We start from the raw sequence: 25,882 nt of genomic DNA, 5'->3' as shown, positions 1-25,882 counted from the left end.
ATTTGCTGGGAACGATATGTAGCTGCCATTGAACCCCACACCCCCTCTTTACAAGTCTGGGCGAAACTCAGGTGAATTTTTGGCCACCATCCTCCCACCGGGGTTGCAGGAATTCCTGTGCATGGTGTTGTCCTTACCAATCCGGACTTTGTAGAAGAAAATTTCGCTCATCACTTTGCTCAAGCTTCGGCATTGGTTCAGTATCTGCACACGTTCCTTCTCCTGAAAGAGCATTTAGAATGACTGCCTTTGTCTTTTGTTTCTTGCTGCTCAGAGCCATATAATGCCCCATTCAGCGAGTGGGAATTTGCCAGAACCCTCACCCTTTGTCCTGACACGGCTCCTGGAACGGATCGGATACATAACCAAATGCTCCAACACTTATCGGTGGCTGGCCACCATTGTATACTGACGCTCTTCAACCGTCTGTGGAGTGAGGGAGTCTTTCCTACCCAGTGGCAGGAAAGCATTGTTGTTCCGGTGTTGAAGCCAGGGAAGCCGCCTCTTCAGTTGGATAGCTACCATCCAATTAGCCTTACTAACACCCTCTGCAAGCTCCTTGAACACATGGTGAGTAGTTGGCGGCTGTATTGGATCCTTGAATCCTGCGACCTTTTGTTATCGACTCAAAGTGGCTTTCGCTGTGGCTGCTATACGGCGGATAACTTGGTACACCTGGAGTCTGCTATCTGGTCGGCTTTTGCCCATCGGAAACACCTCCTTGCATGATCTGCATAAAGCCTATGACACCACCTGGGCTCCACCACATCCTCACCACCCTTCACGAATGAGGCCTTCATGGTGCTCTGCCCTTTTTATCTGTAACTTCCTTTCTTGTCGCTCTTTTCAGGTCCAAGTTGGCTCCTCCTACAGCTCTCCCCTTCGGCAAGAAAATGGGGTTCCACAGGGTTCCGTGGTGAGTGTCCCTCTCTTTCTCATAGCCATTAATGGTCGGGTGACAGCTGTTGGGCTGACTGTGTCCTCCTCTTCGTATGCTGACGATTTTTGTATCTACCCCGCCTCTTCTGTAAAGGGTGCTGCAGAATGCCGTCTACATGGGGCAATTTGTCGGGCGCACTCATGGGCTCTCTCCCATGGCTTTCAGTTTTTGGTGGCCAAGATGTGTCATGCATTTCTGCCATCACCGTACAGTCCATCCCCATCTGTAACTGTTCCTTGATGGCCAGCCCCTCAAGGTGGTGGACACCCATCGCTTCTTGGGACTGGTCTTTGATGCCTGGTTGACGTGGCTCCCTCATCTTCGCCGGCTGAAGAGGATGTGCTGGTCCCATCTCAATGTTCTTAGGTGTCTCTGCAATACCTCCTGGGGTGCAGACGGCTCTGTTCTCCTGTGATTGTTTCAAACATTGGTCCAGTCTCGTTTAGACTGTGGAAGTCCTGTCTATGGTTCTGTGTCGCCTTCGACACCGCAGGTACTAGACCCCATCCACCACTGTGGGGTCCGATTTGCGACTGGTGCCTTCCGGACTAGCCCGTACTTAGCCTTCTTGCAGAGACGGGGATTTCACCACTGTGAGTTTTGCGCCAGCAACAGCTTATGTGCTCCGCATTCGCTGCACCCCAAAGCACCCTAATTATGGTCTTCTTTGTCCAGACATGGAGATTACCCTGCCGCAGCGGCAGCCATGATGTGGGCTTACCATGCCTGTCCGCATTCAGTCACTCTTTTCTGAGCTCCAGCAATTGCCTTTACCACCTCTCTTTCTCTGCTCACGCATGTACCCCACCGTGGTGCATCTCTTGGCTGCAGCTCTGTCTTGATCTCTCAATTGATTCAAAGGATTGTGACCCTCTGATGGCTCTTCGCCTGCAATTCTCCTGTCTCCTCAGTTCTTTTCAGGGTTCAGAAGTGATCTATACTGATGGCTCGATGGTTGCTGGCCACACTGGTTTTGCTTACACCTATGCACGATGCACGGAAATTCGTTCCTTGTCAGATGGCTGTAGTGTTTTTACTGCAGAACTTGTAGCCATCTTGCGCACACAGGACCATATCCGCCCCTGCTCAGGGCTATCCTTCTCTATCTATAGTGACTCATTGAGCGGTTTGCACGCTATTGGCCAGTGCTTCTCTCGCCACCCATTGTTCATCGCTATCTAGGACTCCCTTTTTCTCCTCGCTCAACGTGGATGCTCAGTGGTTTTCATTTGGACTTCAGGCCATGTTGGGATTCCTGGCAATGAACTTGCCAATCTACTGGCTAAATTACCTACTACCAGGTCATCTCTTGCTATTGGAATTCCGGAAATAGACCTTCTCTCGGCATTATGTCGTCAGGTTTTGGGCATTTGGGATACAGAATGGATCACTCTTTCTTCGCCGAACAAGCTCAGGGCAATTAAGGATTCTACAACTCCATGGCGGACCTCTCGTAAGGCCTCTGTCATCCTATGCGAGCTCCGCATCAGCCATACTCTTTTGACTCACAGTTATCTCCTCCATCGTGAGAACCCCCCCCCCCCCCCCCCCCTCTCTCTGTCGTGGATCGATGTTGACTGTGGCTCACATCTTATTGGACTGCCTCAACTTAGCCACCCTACGATGGACTTTTAGCTTTCCAGACTCACTACCCCTGGTGTTGGCTGATAATGCCTCAGTGGCGGATCTTGTTTTACATTTTATTCGTGATGGGGTTTTTTATCACTTTATTTAAGGGAGGGACCTTCCACCTTATTGGTGAGTGGAGGGGATGGGAGGCCCTCTTGCTCACCCCTTTGCTCCGACTGGATTGGCTTCAACTGGGCTTGGTGGTTCACCCCGGCCCTCTGCCTTCCCACTCCTTTCCTTATCGGGTCTGTTATTTCTTGAGCGTCTCTCTTGTCTCCTGTGCTTCTTCCTTCCTGCCCCTGTCATTAGTCACTTTCTTTCCCTCTCCTCTTCTTCCGCCATTTTCCTTACTTCCCTGTCATTAGTTTATCATTTTATGGACATTGTAGTTCCCTCTCCTAATGTGGGATTTTATTGGTTTTAGTTAATTTAAGGTCACAGGGACTGATGACCATGTAGTTTGGTCCCTTCTCCACCCAACCAATCAACTCAGTGTCAGTGTTGATATAGGGATTAGTGATAATGATATCGTAGTGACAATGCTTACTGAAGTTAATATACCAGTGAAAAAGTGTAGGAGAGAAATTTTGCTAGAAAGAACTGACAAGCAATTGTTAGCACCCCACTTAGACAATGAATGGACATCATTTAGTTCCAGAAAGCTGGACACAAAGGAATTACGTACAAAGTTTAAATAGATTGTGAATCATGCTCTGGAGAGGTATGTGCTGATTAAGTGGATTAAGGGTGGAAAAGACCCGCTGTGGTTTAATAAATTAAAATAATGCTGAGGAATCTAAGACTGTTGGACTCCCAGTTCTAAAGAGAATGCACAACAGTGACAGACAATAGTTTGTAGGGATTCATGCGTCTTTAAGAAGGTGGATGCATGAAGCTTACACCAACTGCCAACATCATACACTATCAAAAGATATTGCTGAGAACCTAAATTCTGGTCATATGTAAAATCGCTAAGTGGGTCAAAGGCTTCTGTCCAGTTACTCATTAACCAGACTGGTACGCCAGTAAAAGACATGGAAAGAAAATCTAAAGTTTTAAGTTTCAAAATTTAAGAAATTGTTCACTCTGGAGGATTATACAAACATACCATCATATCACCACCTTGCATGGAAGACATAGTAATAGACATTCCTGCCATAGAGAAGCAATTGAAAGAATTGAAAACAAATAAGCCATCAGGTCCGGGCCTGGATGGAATCCAAATTCAGTTTTTCAAAGAGTGATCCATTGAATGGGCCCCTTACTTAGCTTTCATTTATCATGAATCTCCCAAGCAGCTGGAAAAAAGTGCAAGTGCTCCTGCTCCTGCATATAAGAAAGGCAAAAGAACGGACCCATGAAATTACAGAGCAGTATTCTTAACATTGGTTTGCTGCAGAATTCTTGAACATACTCTTTGTTCTAATATAATAAATTTCCTTGAGACAGAAAAGCTTCTGTGCATAAATTAGCACAGTTTTAGAAAACATCACTTATGTGGAACTCAGCTTGCTCCTTTCTCACATGATATCCTATGAACCATCAATGAAGGGCAACAGGCAGATTTCGTATTCCTAGATTTCCAAAAAGCATTTCACACGATGCCCCATTGCGGGCTGTTAACAAAGGTAGAATCATATGTGGGTGGCTAGAAGACTTCTTAAATAATAGAACCCAGTACATCGTCCTTGATTGTGATGTTCATTAGAGACAAGGGGAAACATTAGGAGTATCCCAGGGAGGTGTGATAGGACCACTATTATCCTTTATATACACCTAAATAATCTGATGGACAGGATGAATAGCAATCTGTGGCTGTTTGCTTATGATGCTGTCTTTTATGGGAAAATGTCATTGTTGAATGACTAGGAGGATACAAGATGACTTAAACAAAATTTCTAGTTGGTATGTTGAATAGCAGGTAGCTCTAAATGTAGAAAAATGTAATTTAATGCAGATGAGCAGGAAGCACTGTCCTGTAATGTTCATGTACAATATTAGTAGTGTGCTTCTTGGCACAGTCAGGCTATTTAAGTATCTAGGTGCAACATTGTAAAGCTATATGAAATGGAACAGATGTGTGAAGATAGTAGTAGGGGAGGCAAATGGTCAACTTTAGTTTATTGGGAGAATTTTAGGAAAGTGTGTTTCATCTGTAAATGAGATCCATTCTTGGGTACTGCTCAAGTGTTTGGGATCCTCACCAGTTCTGATTAAAGGAAGGCATTGAAGGAATTCAGAGGAGGGCTGCTAGTCTTGTTACCAGTTGATCAATGTGCAAGTTTACAGAGATGCATCAGAAAGTAGAATTCTTTTTGAGGAACACTACTGAGAAAATTTAGATAATCAGCATTTGAAGCTGACCACAGAATGATGCTACTGCTGCCAACATACATTTCGTGTAAAGGCCATGAAGATAAGATAGAAATTAGGGCTCTAATGGAGACATATAAAAATATGTTTTTCTGTCACTCTGTTTGTGAGTGGAAGGGGAAAGGAAATGATTAGTAGTAGTACAAGGTACCCTCCTCCTCACTCAATATGGTGCCTTGTGAAGTATGTATGTAGATGTAGATGTAGATGTTAGAGTTACACAGATTGATGAAACATAAATTATAGCACACATTATTGAGTAAGAAACAATTTTATGGTCTTTTTTGTGGCTATTATCTCAAACATGATACCTGAAATAGCAGTATGGTAGGAATGACTGAATAAAGTTGGTAAGATGTCTCTGGAATCCCTAGTGTTGGAGCCACCTTAAAAAGAGGTGTCCACTATGTGTTGATTGTTGTAGAGCCACATCGACTAGTTTCAGCTTTACAGTAGTGGAACTATCTCTCTGAATGTAAACTGAAATTGACTAAGGATTTGTATAGATTTGAGCCTACAAACAACATTAGAGTCTGTGAGTCACTATAAAGATCAACTCTATGATAACCATTTGAGTATGTACAGTCCTTCTCTGCTTTCAGATTGATTATTAGGACTGCATTCCTCCAGGAGTCAGGGCATCTCAAATCCCCCAAATGTGGTGGGACAGGATAACATAGTGTCCACTCGTGTTAAGCATCAAAGCCACAATCTCTTGTGTTTTGTAATAGCTCAGTGATATTTTACACTCCTTCCCAGAATGATTGTGAGGTTCCTTACAATCAGTTGCTAATTGAAGCCTGGCAGTCACACATGTAGTTCTGATTGCAGAGCAACTCTCTTCACTTCACCATAGAACAGGCTGTCTCTGTAAAAAACGTGAAGTTCCAGCTGCGGCGTGGTGGGTCAGTCACTCACTATCCTTTAAACAATCTGTCCACCTACCTGTATAGGTTTCAGGTTTTCTGCCCCTTCACACTGCGATGGTAGAAACTGGCTTAGATGACAAAAGCAGCATTGACAAAATTCAACTAAATACCTACCACGCTAAGGCCACGTAACTCCAGGCCATGGGAAGCATCTGAAAGTTAGTTAAACTATCGGACGTTTGGGATTCTTGTATGACTCGTTTGAAAAGTGTGTCAAATTTCCTGTCAGCTGGCTTATTGTCTTTAAAACACAGAAAATGGCTATCAAGTCCTTATGTAATATTATGACTAATTATGCCGTGTTACTGACCGTCTTTGTAACAAGTTCAAACCCAGAAGCAGCCAGAAGATGCTTAGTCTGACCTGACATTTTAAATGTACTAATCAATCACTGACCCACAGCTGTTTGTGAGTTAACACAGTCAGTCATTCAGCAGTCTTCTTGTACAGAAGTGCTCGCCATAATGTCTCATAATTTGCACGAAACACACCTTGAAATGTTCACATGCAAAATCTCCTAAAATAAATCACTCACAAAGCTCGAACTTTCTCAAAATACTCAGCACTGTAGTTGTTTTTTCATCAACTACATGAGAACCGACTAAACATACAGGTTACTTCATTTTGGTACAGATTTGATCAGTGCAATTTAACATACGTGTTTACCAGAACACGGCTCTTGAGTGACTATCTCAACTCATAGATCTGAGGCACAAAGCCCTACTCAGATGCACAGGAAATGCTGAATTCCTTTGGCTAATATGTTAAGCAGTCAATCAGATTATCTAGAGCACTTCTACGCTCGTGGTATTTCTAATGTCAGCCAATCATATTACTACACACAATTTAGACTAGAAATCTCTTAATTCCAAAACTAGATAAAATTTAATGTAAACAAAATATGATTCCCTTCCACAAAATAAATTACTAATAAATTTTATACTCAATGCCTCTTCTGGTTCCTTTACAAAATCAAGCTCACTCGGACATACATCACAAATTCCAGTAGTACACAACTTTCTCATGCTTACATTTATGTAATTTTAATAAAATATCACATTTTCACTTTACGTTTGTCCTCTATTCACTCTCAATCTCTCCAAAATAGTCACACAACCGTAACACAATGAAATGATATTTTTCCAATGTACTGTTAATTATGTCAGAAATATGTGGCAATGAAACTGAAGAAAATTGCAGAATATTAGTTTATATTAACGTATCCTCTTGGTTGTAGTTTCAATTGATACTATAGATGAATGCATTATGATCCCTAACTCAGTTTCACAATGCTAGCACAGTTATTCTGTGTTTTAGGTAAAAATTTATATCTCCAAAAGTATTGAAGTTATTGACTTGAAATTTTAGCGGTGTGGTTCTGTTATCCATAGAATCTTGTACACTCAGTATGAAAAAAATTGATTAATATTTAATAGTACTTCTTCAGATTCATAGAGAGTATGTGTAGCGCATTGCACACAGCGTTAGGCAGGTATACCACTTGCCCGGCCCAGCCAATGTCAGCCGTGTGAGCATGAGAACCGAAATCTCCTCTTTTCCTGGGTTCAAGGCAAGTTATGTTTTCAATGCAAGGTGACAACTTGTAATATGTTGCTACATTACACTGGAATGGACACATCAAGGACATGGTGGATGTGATGTGTTCCATTCAATCGTCATTGTCATAAGAAAATTGAACAACAGTGTCCAGAAAGCTTTGACCACCAGTCATTCTTGGGGACTGTTCTATTCGTCAGATGTGTACCAGATGGGAAGTAGTATCTCTGATTGTGAGACAGCATACTAAGAGACTGAAGATGCAGAATGATACTGCAGCAGTGATGACGTGAGTGCTCTTGCTATTTTTAGAAGGTAGAGACCTTCTGATGACCTGACTCAAAAACTTGACATTGGGGAGGGGTGATGACAAAATGCTGTAGTATATTATGTCTTTAAAGTCCCCAAAAAGGAGAGAGCTGTATAGTCTGGTACCGTGCGCCGCGGAATTTGAATCCCCACCAGACGTCATGGACGTCGAAGACCCCTAGAGGTCTCTGCACCATTGCACCGTATACTGTGGCGGCATGCACCTCCTGGCCCACATTTAGAGGGCACCACAGTGGACCACGTGGTTGCAGCAGCCAATAGTGGCGTCCCCGATAGCGTACTTAAGTGCCTGGCTCTCACTCAGCCTGCCAGTCTAACCTTGCGTACGTCTCAGGACATGTCGCCTCTCCTTAAACAGTGTATTTACTTTCGTGTTTTGTTTATGAGTGGACGTGGTTGTCTAGTTAGGTTTTATTGACTCTGTTATTTCATTCTTGTTGTTGTTGTTGTTGTAAGGTCCTTCGTTGGTCGTGTCCGTCCTCTCTCGTTGTGTTGTTGTTCACGGGCCGCTCCACGGGTCCTGCCACATTTTCTGTCAGTTCAACCCCGCGACTGTTCCGGTCACCGTTACAACATACAGTGAAGTCTTTCAGAGCATTTTTTACCAAAATCTTCATTAGGAGGAAAGTATAGGGAACATTTTGGAAATATGGCCACTCAGACTACCATTTCTCCCTGCTGAGATCACCCTCCTGTAAAGGCTTAGTACAGAAATGTCATATTGTTTGAAGTGGATCTCCAGGAGAATTACTGATTGACATCATCTGTGCTCAAGGGCTCAGTTCCTTTGCATGAGTCATAAACTCATTTATATTTTATTGGACTATGGTATACAATGATTGGCAAGATTTGTCTCCTCATCCTACCATTTTTCTCCCTCAAAATGTTGACCATCTGTGATTGTAAGAGATTTGTTAGTGGACTAGAACAGCTCTTTAAGTTACTTTCAAATTCGATTTTTCTGCAAGTGTCATAATCTGAGCCATTGGGAAACTGCCATTCATTGTTCCTAATTTCTGTAGTTTCTGTAGACAGTTTTGTGACTGAATGATCACAGACTTACTTCTGTGCATTGTTTGTATTATATTTCTGTGATGCTAATGGAGGGGCAAGTTGAAAAGTTGTCTTGGTCAGGCTAGACTGAGCAGCCAGTTGAAAAGTTGTCTTGGTCAGGCTAGATGGAAATATGTGCACAGTATTACTTATCTTTCCAGCAAATGTGTTTGTAAGTTGAAAGGTGTGTCTCAATCTTAGTGAATTTTGTTTTTATGCTGCAGTTTTAATTTGAGGAATCAGTTTTGTCAAAACTGCCTCAAACATAGTCATGAATCTCTAAACTGTAATTGCCTGGAATGTTTTCTCATTTTCCGGTAAGAATTTTTTCTGGCTTCATTAAATTCTCAAATTTTATTTTCCTGTTAGTACAAAATTAATTACTAGCTCTTCATATCATGATTTCCTCAATAGTTAACACACTAATGTTAAGTAGAATGTGGTGATTATATATGATAGTGGTCTTGTGCATTTTCCACAAGTAGGTTATCATTTACTGGCTGCAAAGGAAATTCTGCCAATTATGAACTGTATCATTTCTATTGCATCCATAGTTTTCCACCACAGAACCGATCTTTTCTTAGTTGTCTGCACTGAGTAGTGAGACGTGTATTATTTATCAGTTTCTATAACTCTTTGTGGAAATCTTGTAACTTCTTGTCATAATGTGGGCTTGTTAGTGCAGACACTTTTTATAGTTTTGTGGATTATACACTTATGGCAAAAAAATCGCACCACCAAAAATAATTAATGTATAGCAGCGAAGTTTTGGTGATACATTTGTGTAGGTAATATTTAAGTGATTGACATTGCAAGATCACAGATTAATGTAAGCATGAGATAGACTGTTGCAAGTGTGAAATGTTGGTACATTAATAACACGTGTAACTGGCAGAATATTGAATGCAAGCATGCAAATGCGAATGCATTGTGTTGTACGGTTACTGGATGTTAGTTTGTGGGATAGAGTTCAATGCCTGTTGCACTTGGTTGGTCAGTACAGGGATGATTAATGCTGTTTGTGGATTATGCTGGAGTTGTCGTCTGATGATGTCCCAAATGTGCTCGATTGGAGACAGAGGTCTGGTGATCGAGCAGGCCACAGTAACGTGTTGACATGTAGGGTTCCAACAGCAGTATGTGGGCGAATATTATCATGTTGGAAAACACCCCCTGGAATACTGTTTAGGAATGGCAGCACAACAGGTTGAATCACCAGATTCATGTACAAATTTGCGGTCATGGTGCATGGGATAACCACGAGAGTTCTCCTGTTGTTGTATGAAATCACACCCCAGACATAACTCCAGGTGTAGGTCCAGTGTGTGTGTAGCACGCAGACAGGTTGGTTGCAGGACCCTAACTGGCCTTCTTCTAATCAACACTTGGCCATCATTGGCACCGATGCAGAACCGCATTCAGTAGAAAACACAACAGACCAACACTCTTGCTTTCAATGAGCTCTTGCGTGACACACTGAAGGCACAAATGGTGATATTTAGGGGTCAGTGGAATGCATGCTACAGGGTGTCTGGCTTGGAGCTGTTCTTCAGATGCAGTACAAAGTGCCAGAGCCATACGCTGAATACTGCAATCTTTCCTCTTGGTAGGCCAATGTGGCCGTCTGAAGCCCAGTCTTCTTGCAACTATACATTCTTGTGTCCAAGGCTGCCAGCAATTACACACAGTGGCTACAGTTCAGCCAAGTCTTCATGCAGTTTTGATAAGGAACATCCAGGTGCTCATAGCCCTATTACACAACCTTGTTCAAACTCTGTGAGGTGTTAATAATGGCATCTTTGTTGCTTTAAAGGCATTCTGGACAAACATCAACTCACCACATCCAATCTCAAAGGTAACTATTGCTTACGATGTAACGGTCTGCCTCCTTTGTTTCTTCGCTTGTTGTCCTCGGTGATGATGTACTGCATTGCTACACCGGCTGAAAAATGGGTTGCAGAAGTGCAACACTGACTACTTTAAATGATGCAGCTGACAGGTGCACATTTACCTTTCACAGTACTTTACTTTCACCGTTCTCAACGTTCCAACAATACACAGTTATATATGGCCAATGCACTACTGTTTTAACTTTCGATAAGCCTCACTAATAGTTTTCAGGTGAAAATCCACATACTGCTACAATAGTTTACTATTAAACATCTATGAGCAGGAGAAACCTAACCACAAAGTTAACAGTTCTTGAAGAGTAGAATGGTACGTATGGAGAGACACAGTTGTTGTTTTAATACACGGCCTAATTGTATAACACTTATTTCACAGTTAAGTTGAAGCATTGCTGTTGTTCTAACCAGCACAGGTTTCTCATATGAAACTCAGCCATGGACTGACTGTCTCAGGACCAAAAATCTCGCCCTTATATATCCTCACAATAATAGGTGCTGAAACTACACATTGTTCGAAGTTAAATTTATAGAAATTACAATTAAAACTTAACTCATTAAATTAACGGAATACATTGAAAAACTGGTTCTTTTTAACAATTTCCTCTACTACAAGGGTTTGGCCGAATTATTTGTTTAAATCATGAAATTAACATATATCATCAACATGTTTTCGAAGAGAGCCAAATAGATACTTTAAGATTACTAGTATTTCGTCTTCCAAATGTTAATAATTAATACAGAATTCATATTTGTTTGCAAGTCAACAACAGAATTTAAGTTACAAAACAATTATTGATTTCACCCTATAACAAAAGATACTAACTAGGAATAGTCAAACTAAATTATAAAATCAGTTACATACATAAACTAAGCACAAAATTAGATCTGGTGTTATATTCTTTAAAAATGAGGGCCAACCTTTCTCTTTTGTGAAAATGCAGATTATACTCATGTATGTCAATCATAATTAGTCAGACATGAAAGAATGAATTTTACAGAGGCAGATGGAAAAACGAGGGGAAGTAAAATTATCCCACCTTGCTTCGTCACTGTGACTGTGCAGCATGTATTTAAAGCAAACCTGATCTGCATTCTCATAGTGGCAATATTAGTGCCACTCTTATGTGACTGGCATGAAATTTGAATAGACACCGTCTTTGAGATGTAGAAACACCCCTACCCACTTTCATTTATGTAACACAACTCCTTCTTGGAGTTGTAATTTTTTTTTCTATCAATTTATTTTGTTCATTTTTAAAATACACCTTGCTTTTCTGTCTGAGATTCCTCCAGTATGTAGAATATTGTTTTTAATTTTCTTAGTTATCATAAAATCTACACTTGAATTTCCTTACTGCACTGTTAACTGTTATGAAGCTGATGTTCTGATTTTAATTCTATTTTTCCTCATCATTTTTTTTAAAACTGCTTCTGATAATACTGCTATACCCAGTTTGACGTTTTTCAATTCTTCTTCAGATTCTGTTAACCTGTCTTTAGACACTAAACTTCTGCAATGTGTTGTTACTAAATAGAAAGTAGTAGAAACAGCAAGGCTTATAAGGTCCATATCGTTGTTGATTTAGTCAAACATAGGATAGCCATACCCTGTGACCTAAAGCTGTTGCCTGAGTTCTCTCAGTCCTCTACTGTCAATACTTTTTCTCTCGGGCTGGAATACAAGTGTTCCAAGAACATGAGTGTGGCTGTAGGGCCACTGAAAAAATGTACTCATGATACTCTAGCTTGCCTGGGTCTGAAGAGTTTGATGAGGCGTGTGAACAGTTGTAAGTCTTCTCAACGAAGCTATGCTCGTAACAGTTTCAGCCAAGCCTGATCACTTGGAAGATTCAGATCTTGGAATCAAAATAACCAGTTGACATTCTGATCAAGTGCAAGGAGAACCCTAAGTCTAAAGGCTGTGTATCCGTTTAACAGATGTGAACCATTGTGTGACTTGTGAAGTATCATAATGCATATGATTTCACACACAGACTCACCATGCTGACGGGGTGGTTTTGGCTGCAGCCCATCCATATTTGTTTCCCACAATGCTGTCCTTTCATGTTTGTTGTCATTTAGGTACTAGCAGCTGTTGTATAGTATTTATGTCTGATCAGTTCTGTTAATTCCCACAAAGATGCAGTTCTTAGTATGTAGGGATTTTCCTCATCTTCGCAACAGATGGGTCCCTCATCCTGGGATCTGAATGGCCTGTCCCTCCTTTCTGTTCTTCTCCAACCCATGCCTCTTTTCTCCTTTGGGAAGGTGCTAATGGTTCCTAAAGCTAGGAGTAGCTATTTCATTTCTAAATGTGTATATTAGCAGCATTGGAACTTCATCTCCTGAAGGTAAGTCCTGGTCATTTAATCTGTGTCTCTGTAATTTTATAGTTTTTTAAAGATAATTTTCCTTTTTATACAACATATATTCCTTTTTTCGGTTTGCAAATATGTTGATTGAACACTTTCTTTCAGAAAGATAATGCTCCTAACAAAATCAAAGAAAATGAGAGAGAAGCATAATCTTGTGGCTGTTGAAGGAAAACGATTGATACAAGATTTCATAGATGCTGGAGCAACTCCAAAAATGATTTTCTTCAGCAGGCAGCAGGATATTAAGAGCATCTGTACAGGTCAAAACCATATTGAGTTCCACAGAGTTCCATATAAACAACTGTCTCTGTGGACAGATGTTGCAACTTCTCAGGGCGTTATAGGTGAGTTGTATTACTCTTTACAAAATCTTTTGAGACATTTAAGATGTGATAGTATGTGTGTTAGAGTTTCATGCACACAATTTTCTTGGTGTTTATTAGACTAGATAATGATGATAGCTTATGTTAAATATCCACAGACAGCTGTATATAGATCATCTTCATCAAATCATTACAATAAATGATACATTAAGTTGCAGGCAGGCACAGTTAAAAGACTCTTGCACATTATCTTTCGACTACAGGCCTCATCAGAAAAAGAAAGACACACACACACACACACACACACACACACACACACACACACACACACACACATTCATTCACAAAAGCAAGCATACCTCACGTACACATGACCATGGCAGCTCGGACCAGAGTGCAACTGTGACATGACAGTTGCACTCCGGACCGAGCTCTTGGAGGTGACATTCAAGCATGTGTGAGGTGTGCTTGCTTGTGTGGATGAATGTGTGGGCGTTCCTGTTTCTTTTTCTGATGAATGCTATGGCTGAAAGATAATGTGCAAGAATTTTTTTATTTGTGCTCATCTGCAATTTAAAAAGTCATCTGTATGGTAAGTAGAAGTCTATCTTTTCCTGACTGTTGATATTCTAAACTGAAATTTCCATTGCTTAAATCATTATAATAAGTAGTCCTGGAAGATGGTCACCAAAACAAAGAAAAGTCCCTTTAAAAGAAGCTATTAATAATTTTCTGTATTGAAATAAATGTCGGATTGGAGGCTCTTCTGGCAGTACTCCTTAATCAGTGAATATACATGTTACCCTTTTTTAAATATACAAGAATCCTTTTGTCAGGACATACAGAAAATAAGGAATTACACTGCAAACAAACATTGAAAACTGCAACATCAAGAGTGATTAATGTGCCTGAGAAGAACTTCGTACCACAGATTAAGTACATGACCTCTTACTGCAAGAATTCATTTAGGATGATGTCCCAGGTTGTGGCCATAAACTGGTCATGTTGCCGTGAGTTCTGCTGAATGTAAAGTGGAGGAGCGCTTAGCGAACCAGGCTGGTGTACTACTGTTTGCCAGTTCAGATCCAGTCACCAACAAATACTTGTTATTTACTATTTATCATTTCAAGAAGGATCTAAAAATGTTTCATGTTTTTAATGTTTGCGTTGTTGTTGTTGTTGTTGTTGTTGTTGTTGTGGTTTTCAATCCAGAGACTGGTTTGTTGCAGTTCTCCATGCAACTCTATCCTGTGCAAGCTTCTTCATCAGTACCTACTGCAGCCTACATCCTTCTGAATCTGTTCAGTGTATTCATCTCTTGGTCTCCCACTACGATTTTTACCCTCCACGCTGCCCTCCAATACTAAATTGGTGACCCCTTTATGCCTCAGAATATGTCCTACCAACCGATCCCTCCTTCTACTCAAGTTGTGCCACAAGCTCCTCTTCTCCCCAATTCTATTGAATACCTCCTCGTTAGTTATGTGATCTACCCATCTAATCTTCATCATTCTTCTGTAGCACCACATTTCGAAAGCTTGTATTCTCTTTTTGTCTAAACTATTTGTTGTCCACATTTCACTTCCATACATGGCTACACTCCATACAAATACTTTCAGAAAAGACTTCCTGACACTTAAATCTATACTCGATGTTAATGAATTTCCCTTCTTCAGAAATGCTTACCTTGCCATTGCCAGTCTACATTTTGTATCCTCTCTACTTCGACCATCATCAGTTATTTTACTCCCCAAATAGCAAACCTCTTTTACTAATTTAAGCGTATCATTTCCTAATCTAATACCCTCAGCATTACCAGATTTAATTCTACTACATTCCATTATCCTCATTTTGCTTTTGTTGATGTTCAACTTATATACTCCTTTCAAGACACTGTCCATTCCATTCAGCTGCTCTTCCAGGTCCTTTGCTGTCTCTGACAGAATTACAATGTCCTCAGCGAACGTCAAGGTTTTTATTTCTTCTCTCCATGGATTTTAATGCCTACTCTGAATTTTTCTTTTGTTTCCTTTACTGCTTGCTCAATATACAGATTGAATAACATCGGGGAGAGGCTACAACCCTGTTTCACTCCCTTCCCAACCACTGCTTTCCTTTCGTGCCCCTCGACTCTTGTAACTGCCATCTGGTTTCTGTACAAATTGTAAATAGCCTTTTGCTCCCTGTATTTTACCCCTGCCACCTTCCACCTTTCTGCCTTCCCTTCATTGCTTAGAACTGGGTTTCCATCTGAGCTTTTGATATTCATACAAGTGGTTCACTTTTCTCCAAAGGTCTCGTTAATTTTCCTGTATGCAGTATCTATCTTACCCCTACTGATATGTGCCTCTACATCCTTACATTTGTCCTCTAGCCATCCCTGCTTAGCCATTTTGCACTTCCTGTTGATCTCATTTTTGAGACGTTTGTATTCCTTTTTGCCTGCTTCATTTCCTGCCTTTTTGTATTTTCTCCTTTCATCAATTAAATCCAGTATCTCTTCTGTTACCCGAGGATTTCTACTAGCCCTCATCTTTTTACCTACTTGATCCTCTGCTGCCTTCACTATTTCATCTCTCAAAGCTACCCATTCTTCTTCTACTGTATTTCTTTCCCCCATTCTTGTCAATCATTCCCTAATGCTCTCCCTGAAACTCTGTACAAACTCTGGTTTAGTCAGTTTATCCAGGTCCTATCTCCTTAAATTCCCACCTTTTTGAAGTTTCTTCAGTTTTAATCTACAGTTCATAACCAATAGATTGTGGTCAGAGTCCACATCTGCCCCTGGAAATGTCTTACAATTTAAAACCTGGTTCCTAAATCTGAAACCTTTCAGTATCTCCAGGCTTGTTCCATGTATACAACCTTCTTTTATGATTCTTGAACCAAGTGTTAGCCATGATTAAGTAATGCTCTGTGCATAATTCTACCAGTCGGCATATAAATTTGTACTACTGTGGTAGGAGTGGGCTTCGTATCTATCTTCGCCACAATAATGTGTTCACTATGCTGTTTGTAGCAGCTTACCCGCATTCCTATTTTCCTATTCATTATTAAACCTACTCCTGTATTACCCCTCTTTGATTTTGTATTTGGGACCCTGTATTCACCTGACCAGAAGTCTTGTTCCTCCTGCTACCGAACTTCACTAATTCCCACTATATCTACCTGTAACCTATCCATTTCCCTTTTTAAATTTTCTAATCTACCTGCATATTCTGGAATATTTGCTGTGTGTGTAAGTAGCAGCATTCTACATCCAGGTAGGAGTTCTGTGCTGTCTGTACATTGGCATCCATAGTAAATGAACTTTCGGTGCTAAGTGTTGTATTTCACTGATGACTCTGCTTGCAGATTTGCGCGTAAATGTGATTATGACATGACATGTTTTGGTGAAGACTGTGGGTACTTTAAAACACCTATAAGCTATAGCTCCAATTAGGCAACATAAAAATTGTCGCCAACATGGACAGGAACTGGAATGCAACCAGTTGATTGTTCAGAGGTCCCTTTATATAGGTGACCAATAGATTTAAAAAAAAAAGAAAAATTAGTAAGTCATGTGCACATCAGGCATCCATCTGTGGGTGTTTTTTTTTTTTTGAGATACTGGTCAGGACCTAATGAAATGGCTGAAAGAATTTGACCGAGTCACCAAATACAATGGATGATATGACATGACGTGTTTGCAAACATGCACTTTTGCTTGGATGGCACAGTCCAGCAGTGTTTCAAGGACAACAGAGGGAAGCTGGATATCTGGGACAAATTCCAGGATGAACTGAAGAAAAACTGGTCAAGGTGGTGCAGTTGTTAGCACACTGGACTTGCACTCTGGATGATGACGGTTCAAACCTACATCCAGCCACCCTGATTTTGGTTTTCCGTGAGTTTTCCAAATCATTCTAGGCAAATTCCAGGATGGTTCCTTTGAAAGGGCACAGCTGATTTCCTTCCCTATTCTTCCCTAATTTGAGCTTGCGCTCCCTCTAACGACCTCGTTGTTAATGAGAAATTAAACACAGATCTCCTCCTCCTCCAAATTCAAGAAAACATGTGGCAACAATCAACAACAAGTCAGTTTAGTGGCAGAACAATTGAGTGGGACTCAATGTCGTGGAGAAATGACACAGTCCTACACAAAGAATGTTTTGGCTCTGGGCCACATTGTGACTCTGAATATCAGAAGACAACAAATCTCACAGATGTGCAGATGTGCAAAACTGTAGACCTATATCTCTAACGTTGATCAGTTGCAGAATTTTGGAACACGTATTGTGTTCGAGTATAATGACTTTTCTGGAGACTAGAAATCTACTCTGTAGGAATCAGCATGGGTTTCGAAAAAGACGGTCATGTGAAACCCAGCTCGCGCTATTCGTCCACGAGACTCAGAGGGCCATAGACACGGGTTCACAGGTAGATGCCGTGTTTCTTGACTTCCGCAAGGCGTTCGATACAGTTCCCCACAGTCGTTTAATGAACAAAGTAAGAGCATATGGACTATCAGACCAATTGTGTGATTGGATTGAGGAGTTCCTAGATAACAGGACGCAGCATGTTATTCTCAATGGAGAGAAGTCTTCCGAAGTAAGAGTGATTTCAGGTGTGCCGCAGGGTAGTGTCATAGGACCGTTGCTATTCACAATATACATAAATGACCTGGTGGATGACATCGGAAGTTCACTGAGGCTTTTTGCAGATGATGCTGTGGTGTACCGAGAGGTTGTAACAATGGAAAATTGTACTGAAATGCAGGAGGATCTGCAGCGAATTGACGCATGGTGCAGGGAATGGCAATTGAATCTCAATGTAGACAAGTGTAATGTGCTGCGAATATACAGAAAGATAGATCCTTTATCATTTAGCTACAAAATAGCAGGTCAGCAACTGGAAGCAGTTAATACCATAAATTATCTGGGAGTACGCATTAGGAGTGATTTAAAATGGAATGATCATATAATGTTGATCGTCGGTAAAGCAGATGCCAGACTGAGATTCATTGGAAGAATCCTAAGGAAATGCAATCCGAAAACAAAGGAAGTAGGTTACAGTACGCTTGTTCGCCCACTGCTTGAATACTGCTCAGCAGTGTGGGATCCGTACCAGATAGGGTTGATAGAAGAGATAGAGAAGATCCAACGGAGAGCGGCGCGCTTCGTTACAGGATCATTTAGTAATCGTGAAAGCGTTACGGAGATGATAGATAAACTCCAGTGGAAGACTCTGCAGGAGAGACGCTCAGTAGCTCGGTACGGGCTTTTATTGAAGTTTGGAGAACATACCTTCACCGAAGAGTCAAGCAGTATATTGCTCCCTCCTACGTATATCTCGCGAAGAGACCATGAGGATAAAATCAGAGAGATTAGAGCCCACACAGAGGCATACCGACAATCCTTCTTTCCACGAACAATACGAGACTGGAATAGAAGGGAGAACCGATAGAGGTACTGAAGGTACCCTCCGCCACACACCGTCAGGTGGCTTGCGGAGTATGGATGTAGATGTAGATGTAGATCTGATGAAAGGAGTTGTAAAAGACATGTACCAAGCTTTTCTGGTAAACGATGTCACAAAAGCCAAGGAATCTACATCTACATCTATACTCTGCAAGTCACTGTATGGTGTGTGGTGGCAGGAACTTTGTACACCACTATCACTTCCCTCTTTTTCCTGTTCTGGTTGTGTAGGTCATGTGGGAATAACAATTGCTGGTAACTCTCTGTGTGGGCTCAAATCTCTATAATTTTATCTTTGTGGTCTTTTCATGAGATAGCTGTTGGAGGAAGCAATATGTTGGTCGACTCCTTTAGGAATGTACACCCGTGGAACTGTAACCGTAGACCACAACATGATGCAGAGTGCCTCTTTGCTGTGTCTATCACTGTAGTTCGCTGAGCATCTCCATGACACTTTTGAGCTTATTAAGAACCAGTAATGAAATGTGTTGTTCATCTTTGGATCCTCTGTGTTTACTCTATCAGTGCTATCTGGTGCAGATTTGCATATTGATGAGCCTTATACAGGTACTGGTCAAACGAGAGTTTTGTGGATTACTTACTTTGTTGATAGATTACATTTCCTGAGGATTCTTCCAATGAGTATCATTTTGGCATCTGCCTTACTCATGATTAATTTTATGTGAGTGTTCCACTTGAGATTGCTGTGTATGCGTACTCTTAGATAGTTTGTGGAAGTGACTGCTTCCAATGATTTTTCAACAATTTTGTAACCATATCATAAAGGGTCACCAAGGGGTTCCAGTGCATCGAGGAAATGCAACTGGTGAATGAAGTATGACCAACTCCTGAATGTTGTCCCTGTGTCAGTTGTTTAAGCCCAACATGACCTTGCCTCTCTGATATGTCAGGTACTAAGAGAAGAGATTTTGGGGTTTGTGACAGCCAGATATGTTAGACAGAGTACACGAGAGGTAGCAGCCATGAATGTCAACCTCGTATGGCAGGAGGAAATAGAGAATGTTGAAGAAGAGGTGTATCAGTGTCTAACATCAGGTCTTCACCACCTGTCAAACGCGAACATGTGCTACAGCTACAGCTTTCAAATGACAACCCAGCATCTGACCAACACAGGTACAATAACTCCTCTACCAAGTATAACACCTTGCAGAGGAACATTTGGAGGACAGAGGACAAACACAGGTACATTTCTGCTGTGGATGCGCTAGATCCATTTTATACTACTGCAGAGAAAGAAGAGGAGTGTTCCACTACTTTGCTGTAAGACATCAACCACAGAACAGTCTTATTCATGCCAGTGAACTGCAGATGATTGTAGTTGACCTATGTGACGAAGCTCATTGCTGTAGCCTGGATGAGGTCACTTCCTGACAAGCTGTAGCCATACCCCATTGTTGTACAGAAGTACCAACTGCTCATCCAGCTGTTAAATTTCTGAAAACTACTTGAGCCAACTATCTACGGAGGTGAGGCTGCTACAGATGAAAATCCTCTATTTAGGATGACAGTGTGAGGTAACAGTAGAGCTGTGGCGCCACTCAGCGGGCCACGGCCACATGGTGCCGAACGTTAGCTGGGTTCCAGAGACTGTGTGGCTGGGTATTCCATGGTGATGCTGTGTCAATGAAAGAGACTTGTATGCCAAGCGTGCCAAAGATGGCAGACTTTGTGAAACCATCATGGTAGACATTTCACAATTCGTGTAGAAATTAATAGTAGCAAGATGAATCATGATACCTCAGAAAGAAACATGTACATGACCATTATTTCCATGGTGATTCTGATGGTGCAGTCAGATTTTCAATATCTTTAATAGTTTAAAGTTTAGTATTTGACTGTAAATTATACAAGTAACACCCAGCAACGAATTTCCAAAATCTAAACGGTTCATCCGATTTTGTTGATCGTCATGTCTTTAGAAAGCTATTTGTGTAAACATAAATTGGTATACATTACAGGCATGTAACTTGAATAGTACATGAGTTATTGGAGGTCAAAGTGGCTGATTACTATTGATCGCATCAGGCCATAAGTACTCCTCAGTTACACGAATTAACGGTAGCAGCATGCTTATAAATATATTTATTTGTCTATGTCTTTGCTTATATTCGATACATACTATTCGTGAAGAAATTGGTTAAATATTTTACTGTGTTTTAGAAGGCACAGAGACATTAGGCTACTGGCCTACCTCTTGTTCTATTCCTTTGATATATGTTTATTTAATTTGTTTATGTCTCTAATAATGTGTGTTAGAGCGCGTTTATGGTACAGCCGTAGGAATATTTATTTAATTTCAAGTTATTTAAATGTAAATCCAGTATTTTGAATGTGTTTCATTATGTTTGTGTGGGTGTGTTGGCTTGAAGACACGGCGCGAGCGCTCCAGCTAATCACAGCGTTCGTGAATGGGGAGACTGGATGAAAGCAGGAGAAGAGTTCTAGGCAGGACGGGACAGGTCACTGAGAGTCTGGGATGGTATGGCGCGAGGGACGCACGGTCACGAGAGAGACTTGGAGTGTGGAGCGGTTTGTGCATGGTAGCAAGAGATAAAACTACTTCGGAGTGTGGACTTGTGAACTTGTGAGATTTCCGAGGTTTCTACAGTGAAGACGTAGTATGCATTTAGAAGTGAATATCTCGCGAGCTATGTTGTCGTTCATAACTCATTATTTGCTGTAGGAATCTATTGTTTCCCTGTTATTCAACTTATATTGTATTTAATTGCCTGGACCATCAACACCAATAAGTGTTTTGCAGAAATATATCACATTCTCAAAAGTACTTCTACTATCGTAGAGTCGTTAATATAGTACCTGCAGGTTTTGTTTATTGCGATATTTTATTTATAAATTTCTACGATACATTTGAGATTGCCGAGTGATAGGGAACTTCGACCATCATGGGATTACAACTGCCTACCAACCATAGTTGAGTGACTTCACTAATCGTTTTAACAAAACATTGGCTGATATGCCCTGAACATACATTGATGTCAGATACAATACTGCCCATCATGACATTCACACACAGTGCATTGAAGCAAGACAGTACAGGATAGACACCGTTTTTTCTGCACCATGGTTGTGAGGCTGAAATGATAATGGATGCACGGTTCCTGTTTCAGCCAGACGATACACAGGATGATTATGTTAAATACGCCATCACCAAGACAGAAGAAGCAAGGTGGCTGGCTCATATATGATCCATGGACATCCAGGAAAATGAGTGAGAATGCTCTAACACCAATTACGGGTTTTTGAGAAACAACCTGTGTAACTTGGTATGGATTTATATGCCTGTGCAGAAAGTGGGAGTATCAGAAAAATAACTTAAAATGATGCTCATACCATTTGTCATTTGTCAGATGTTGCATACAAAGTGAAGGATTGTGGCCCTTCATCAAAGAGGCAGGAGTGCAGAGATATTGTCTGTGTCCTCCTTATGAAGCCCTGCTACAGTCCTGAGGCACAGGTTGACCATGGGACTTCTCGGTTAAGCAAACTGGAGGCCTGCTCGATGATCGTGAATCTGATGGGAGGGGCTACTTTTGATGCTCATTATAGTGAAGAAGATGTGACAGCACAGCTCAAATGTGAAGATCCTACAGTGCTACCATACAGAGGACCACTAGATATAGGATGCTGTAGGTGGCTCCGGTGAGAACTACTGGAACAGTGGGTCACAACATGCAGTGTGGAGTAGCAGTTGGCATCCCTGGCTGGTGTGCTATGGGTTGCATCACCAGTAAATATTAGTTATTTAGTATTGATCATTTCAGTGTTTGTATAAATACCAACATTCTCCATCCAGGTGTCCTTAAGAAACTTGCTTTTGGTGGTAGTTGTTTTCTTCGTTGATGATCCTGCTTTCAGATTCGGATTTGGACTCAGTTTTGGTTACAGTGTGACAGCATCTTATAGTAAATTGGTCTCGCCCTTTGCTGGACTCTAATAACATTATATAATACTAATTTGGCATGGGAGTTGATAGATTATGCTGTGTTAACATACTTGCAGCCAAACTCCAGCAGAAGAGTTTGCTGCATTTGGGCTAATGGTATTGTCAAAAGGGCCATTTGTTGCACTGCACAAATCTTCACCTTCTGCCATGCCACTGTTGAGATGGTATTGTTGTGTGAAATTTGGGGGGGGGGGGGGGGCTCATATTTAGAGATGTCCAAAATGATGGCCCAGTTCAGTAATAACTCTTTCAATTAGAATATTTTGCACATGATTATGGATCTTCAAGCATTGCACATCAGTTCAGACAGCATTCTGTTACAAACAGGGATATGTTTGAACTACAACAATCAGTACTCGTCAGATGAGTAATGATGTAGTGTTAACCAAAGGATACTACGTCTTATTTTACAACACCCTAATAGAAAGAGACATTGAGCAATACCAAGGTTGTTGTTGTTTACCACAAGAAAACTGTTCTTTTCTAACACATTTTTCTTAATGTGGCTTTTAAAGATGAAAATATTCACAGTTTGTTTTACTGGGAAGTATAAAAATGAAGGAAGCGGAGAACAAACAATTTCCACTAACCGTTTAGCGTCTTATAGGTCATAATTAACTGATTGACTCTGATGTTATTCAACTGATGCCTTTGACAGCATGTTGTTCCTGCTCTCCAACAATTTGCTTCTCAGGTAGTGTCATTAATTGTGTTAATAGTTGTTGCACCAACCCAGTAATGTTTTTATATATAACATCAAGAGCTGTTGATAAATCAAGCCTTTATTTGCTACCGGTTTTGACTGAAACCATCATCTTTAAGATACACAAAATTGTTGTGCGGCATTCCTCCTATATTGTGAACAGTAAAAATAATATTATAGAAAGTCATTCTGCATCACTGTCCTCAAGGGTAAAATGCATTTCTACAACTGAATAATTGTAGTACCAAATCCATTTCTACAGGGTGTTCTAGGAGGAATGGCCATTACTCAGGGCTATAACAGGAATGCTTTTTTGAAGCAGAAAATCTGACATATGCCCTATTCCGAATGGTTTCCTAGAAAGAACACATTTGAAGAACACATTTGATGATTTTGGGCTATTGGCACACATGCACTTATGATTTTACCTATCCAACCTCTTTGACATTTTATACTAGCCCAACCTACCTCATTGCTTTCAAGCTCTTTTCTTGGGACGCCTTTCTGTCATTAAAGTAGCTTGTTGAACTTGTAGTTGTCCATAGTGTGTTGCAAGTGAAGTAGCACAATGCTGCTGTCCTAATTAGGGAGTGTGCAGAGGCGCTCAGATAAGCAATACATGTTCTTCCAAGAGTGCACAAATGCATGAAGTTGACGGTGGGATATTCGAACATTTATTGTGAACTGTATAACAGCTGTAATGTGAAGTGTATGATGATGCTTCGATGTAAATGTGTTAAAAACACCAACTTTTCAGTTGATACTTTGTAAAACATGTGTTGTAATGATTACTAATTGTTATACATGTGTATGTGTGTAAGCCTAACACTGTATTTAATAATGCAGAAAATAAATAACAATATATACTGAGGCAACAAAAGTTATGGGATACTGCCTAATATCATGTCAGACCTCCTTTTGCTTGGCGTAGTGCAGCAACTCGATGTGGCATGGACTTGGCAAGTCATTGGAGGTTACCTGCAGAAATATTGAGCCATGCTGGCCCTATAGCTGTCCGTAGTTGCGAAAGTGCTGCCAGTTTAGGATTTTATCTATGAACTGAGCTCTCACATATGTCACATAAATGTTCAAGGGGATTCGTGTTGGTTGATCAGGATGGCCAAATTGTTTGCTTGAATTGTCCAGAATGTCCTTCAAAACAATTGTGCCCTGGTGACATGGCACATAGTTGTTTGGGAGCATGAAGTCCATGAACAGCCACAAATGGTGTCCAAGTAGCCAAACATAACATTTCCTGTCAATGATTGTTTCAGTTGGACCAGAGTACCCAGTCCATTCTATGTGAACATAGCCCATACCATTATGGAGCCATCACCAGCTTGCACAGTGCCTTGTTGACAACTTGGGCCCATGGCTTTGTGGGGTCTGCACCACACTTGATCCCTACCATCAGCTCTTACCAACTGAAATCTGGACTCATATGCCCAGCCACGGTTTTCCAGTGATCTAGGTTCCAACATGTATGGCCTTGAGCCCAAGAGAGATACTGCAGGTGATGATGTGCTGTTAGGAAAGGCACTCGTGTCAGTCGTCTGCTGTTATACCCATTAACACAAAATTTCACTGCACTGTCACAACAAATATGTTTGTTGTAATCGCACATTGATTTCTGTGGTTATTTCACACAGTGTTGCTTGTCTGTTAGCACTGACAAATCTACAAAAACGACATTGCTGTCGGTCGTTAAGTTAAGGCTGTCAGGCACTGTGCCCATGGTGAGAGGTAATGCCTGAAATTTGATATTCTTGGCACACTCTCAGGCCAACTACCATTCCACATTCAAAGTCAATTCATTCCTGTCATGTAGCCACAATCACATGGGAAATCTTTTCACATGAGTACAAATGATAGCTCCTCCAATGGACTGCCCTTTTATACCTTGTCTACACGATACTACCATAATCTGAGTATGTGCATATCGCTATCCCGTGACATTTGTCATCTCTGTGTACATTAAATGTGTTCTAAATTGGAAACTATTTGGGACAGGGCACATAACAGTATGAAGCTGTTGTTCTTCAAATGATCATTTCTTTCATATCCCTGAATGCTGATCATTCCTCGTGGGACACCCTGTATATTCCTTGTTGCTATGCATAGTGCACTCTGCTTACTGGTTAACTGAACAGCCGATTTTTCTAAATGTCAAATGATTATTGAAAGAATTATGAAAAATCCGCCTCAATTGCACAAACTACCTGGTGTTTACCTAGGTTTCAGTGTGGGTAACCACACTTTCTTCAGAACAAATATAAAACAGCTTGACTAAATAGACATAGTCAAAGGCTAAAATCAACA

General features: G+C 40.9%; 1 protein-coding gene across 2 annotated transcripts in view; it reads left to right on the top strand.

Annotated features, from left to right (window-relative positions):
- Positions 1-25,882, top strand: part of LOC126188845 (rRNA methyltransferase 3, mitochondrial) — a 62,881-nt gene that overhangs the window by 18,589 nt on the left and 18,410 nt on the right. The window contains exon 2 of one of the 2 annotated variants that reach the window (XM_049930480.1): positions 13,200-13,437. In XM_049930480.1, the coding sequence (XP_049786437.1) occupies positions 13,203-13,437 (235 nt within the window). In that variant the 5' untranslated portion in view covers positions 13,200-13,202. Of the gene's footprint in view, positions 1-13,195; positions 13,438-25,882 lie in introns of both variants that reach the window. The other variant, XM_049930469.1, reaches the window with a different exon arrangement.

This window comes from Schistocerca cancellata, chromosome 1, assembly GCF_023864275.1.
Source record: "Schistocerca cancellata isolate TAMUIC-IGC-003103 chromosome 1, iqSchCanc2.1, whole genome shotgun sequence".
NCBI lineage: Eukaryota > Metazoa > Arthropoda > Insecta > Orthoptera > Acrididae > Schistocerca > Schistocerca cancellata.
This window is presented reverse-complemented; position numbering and strand designations above follow the sequence as displayed.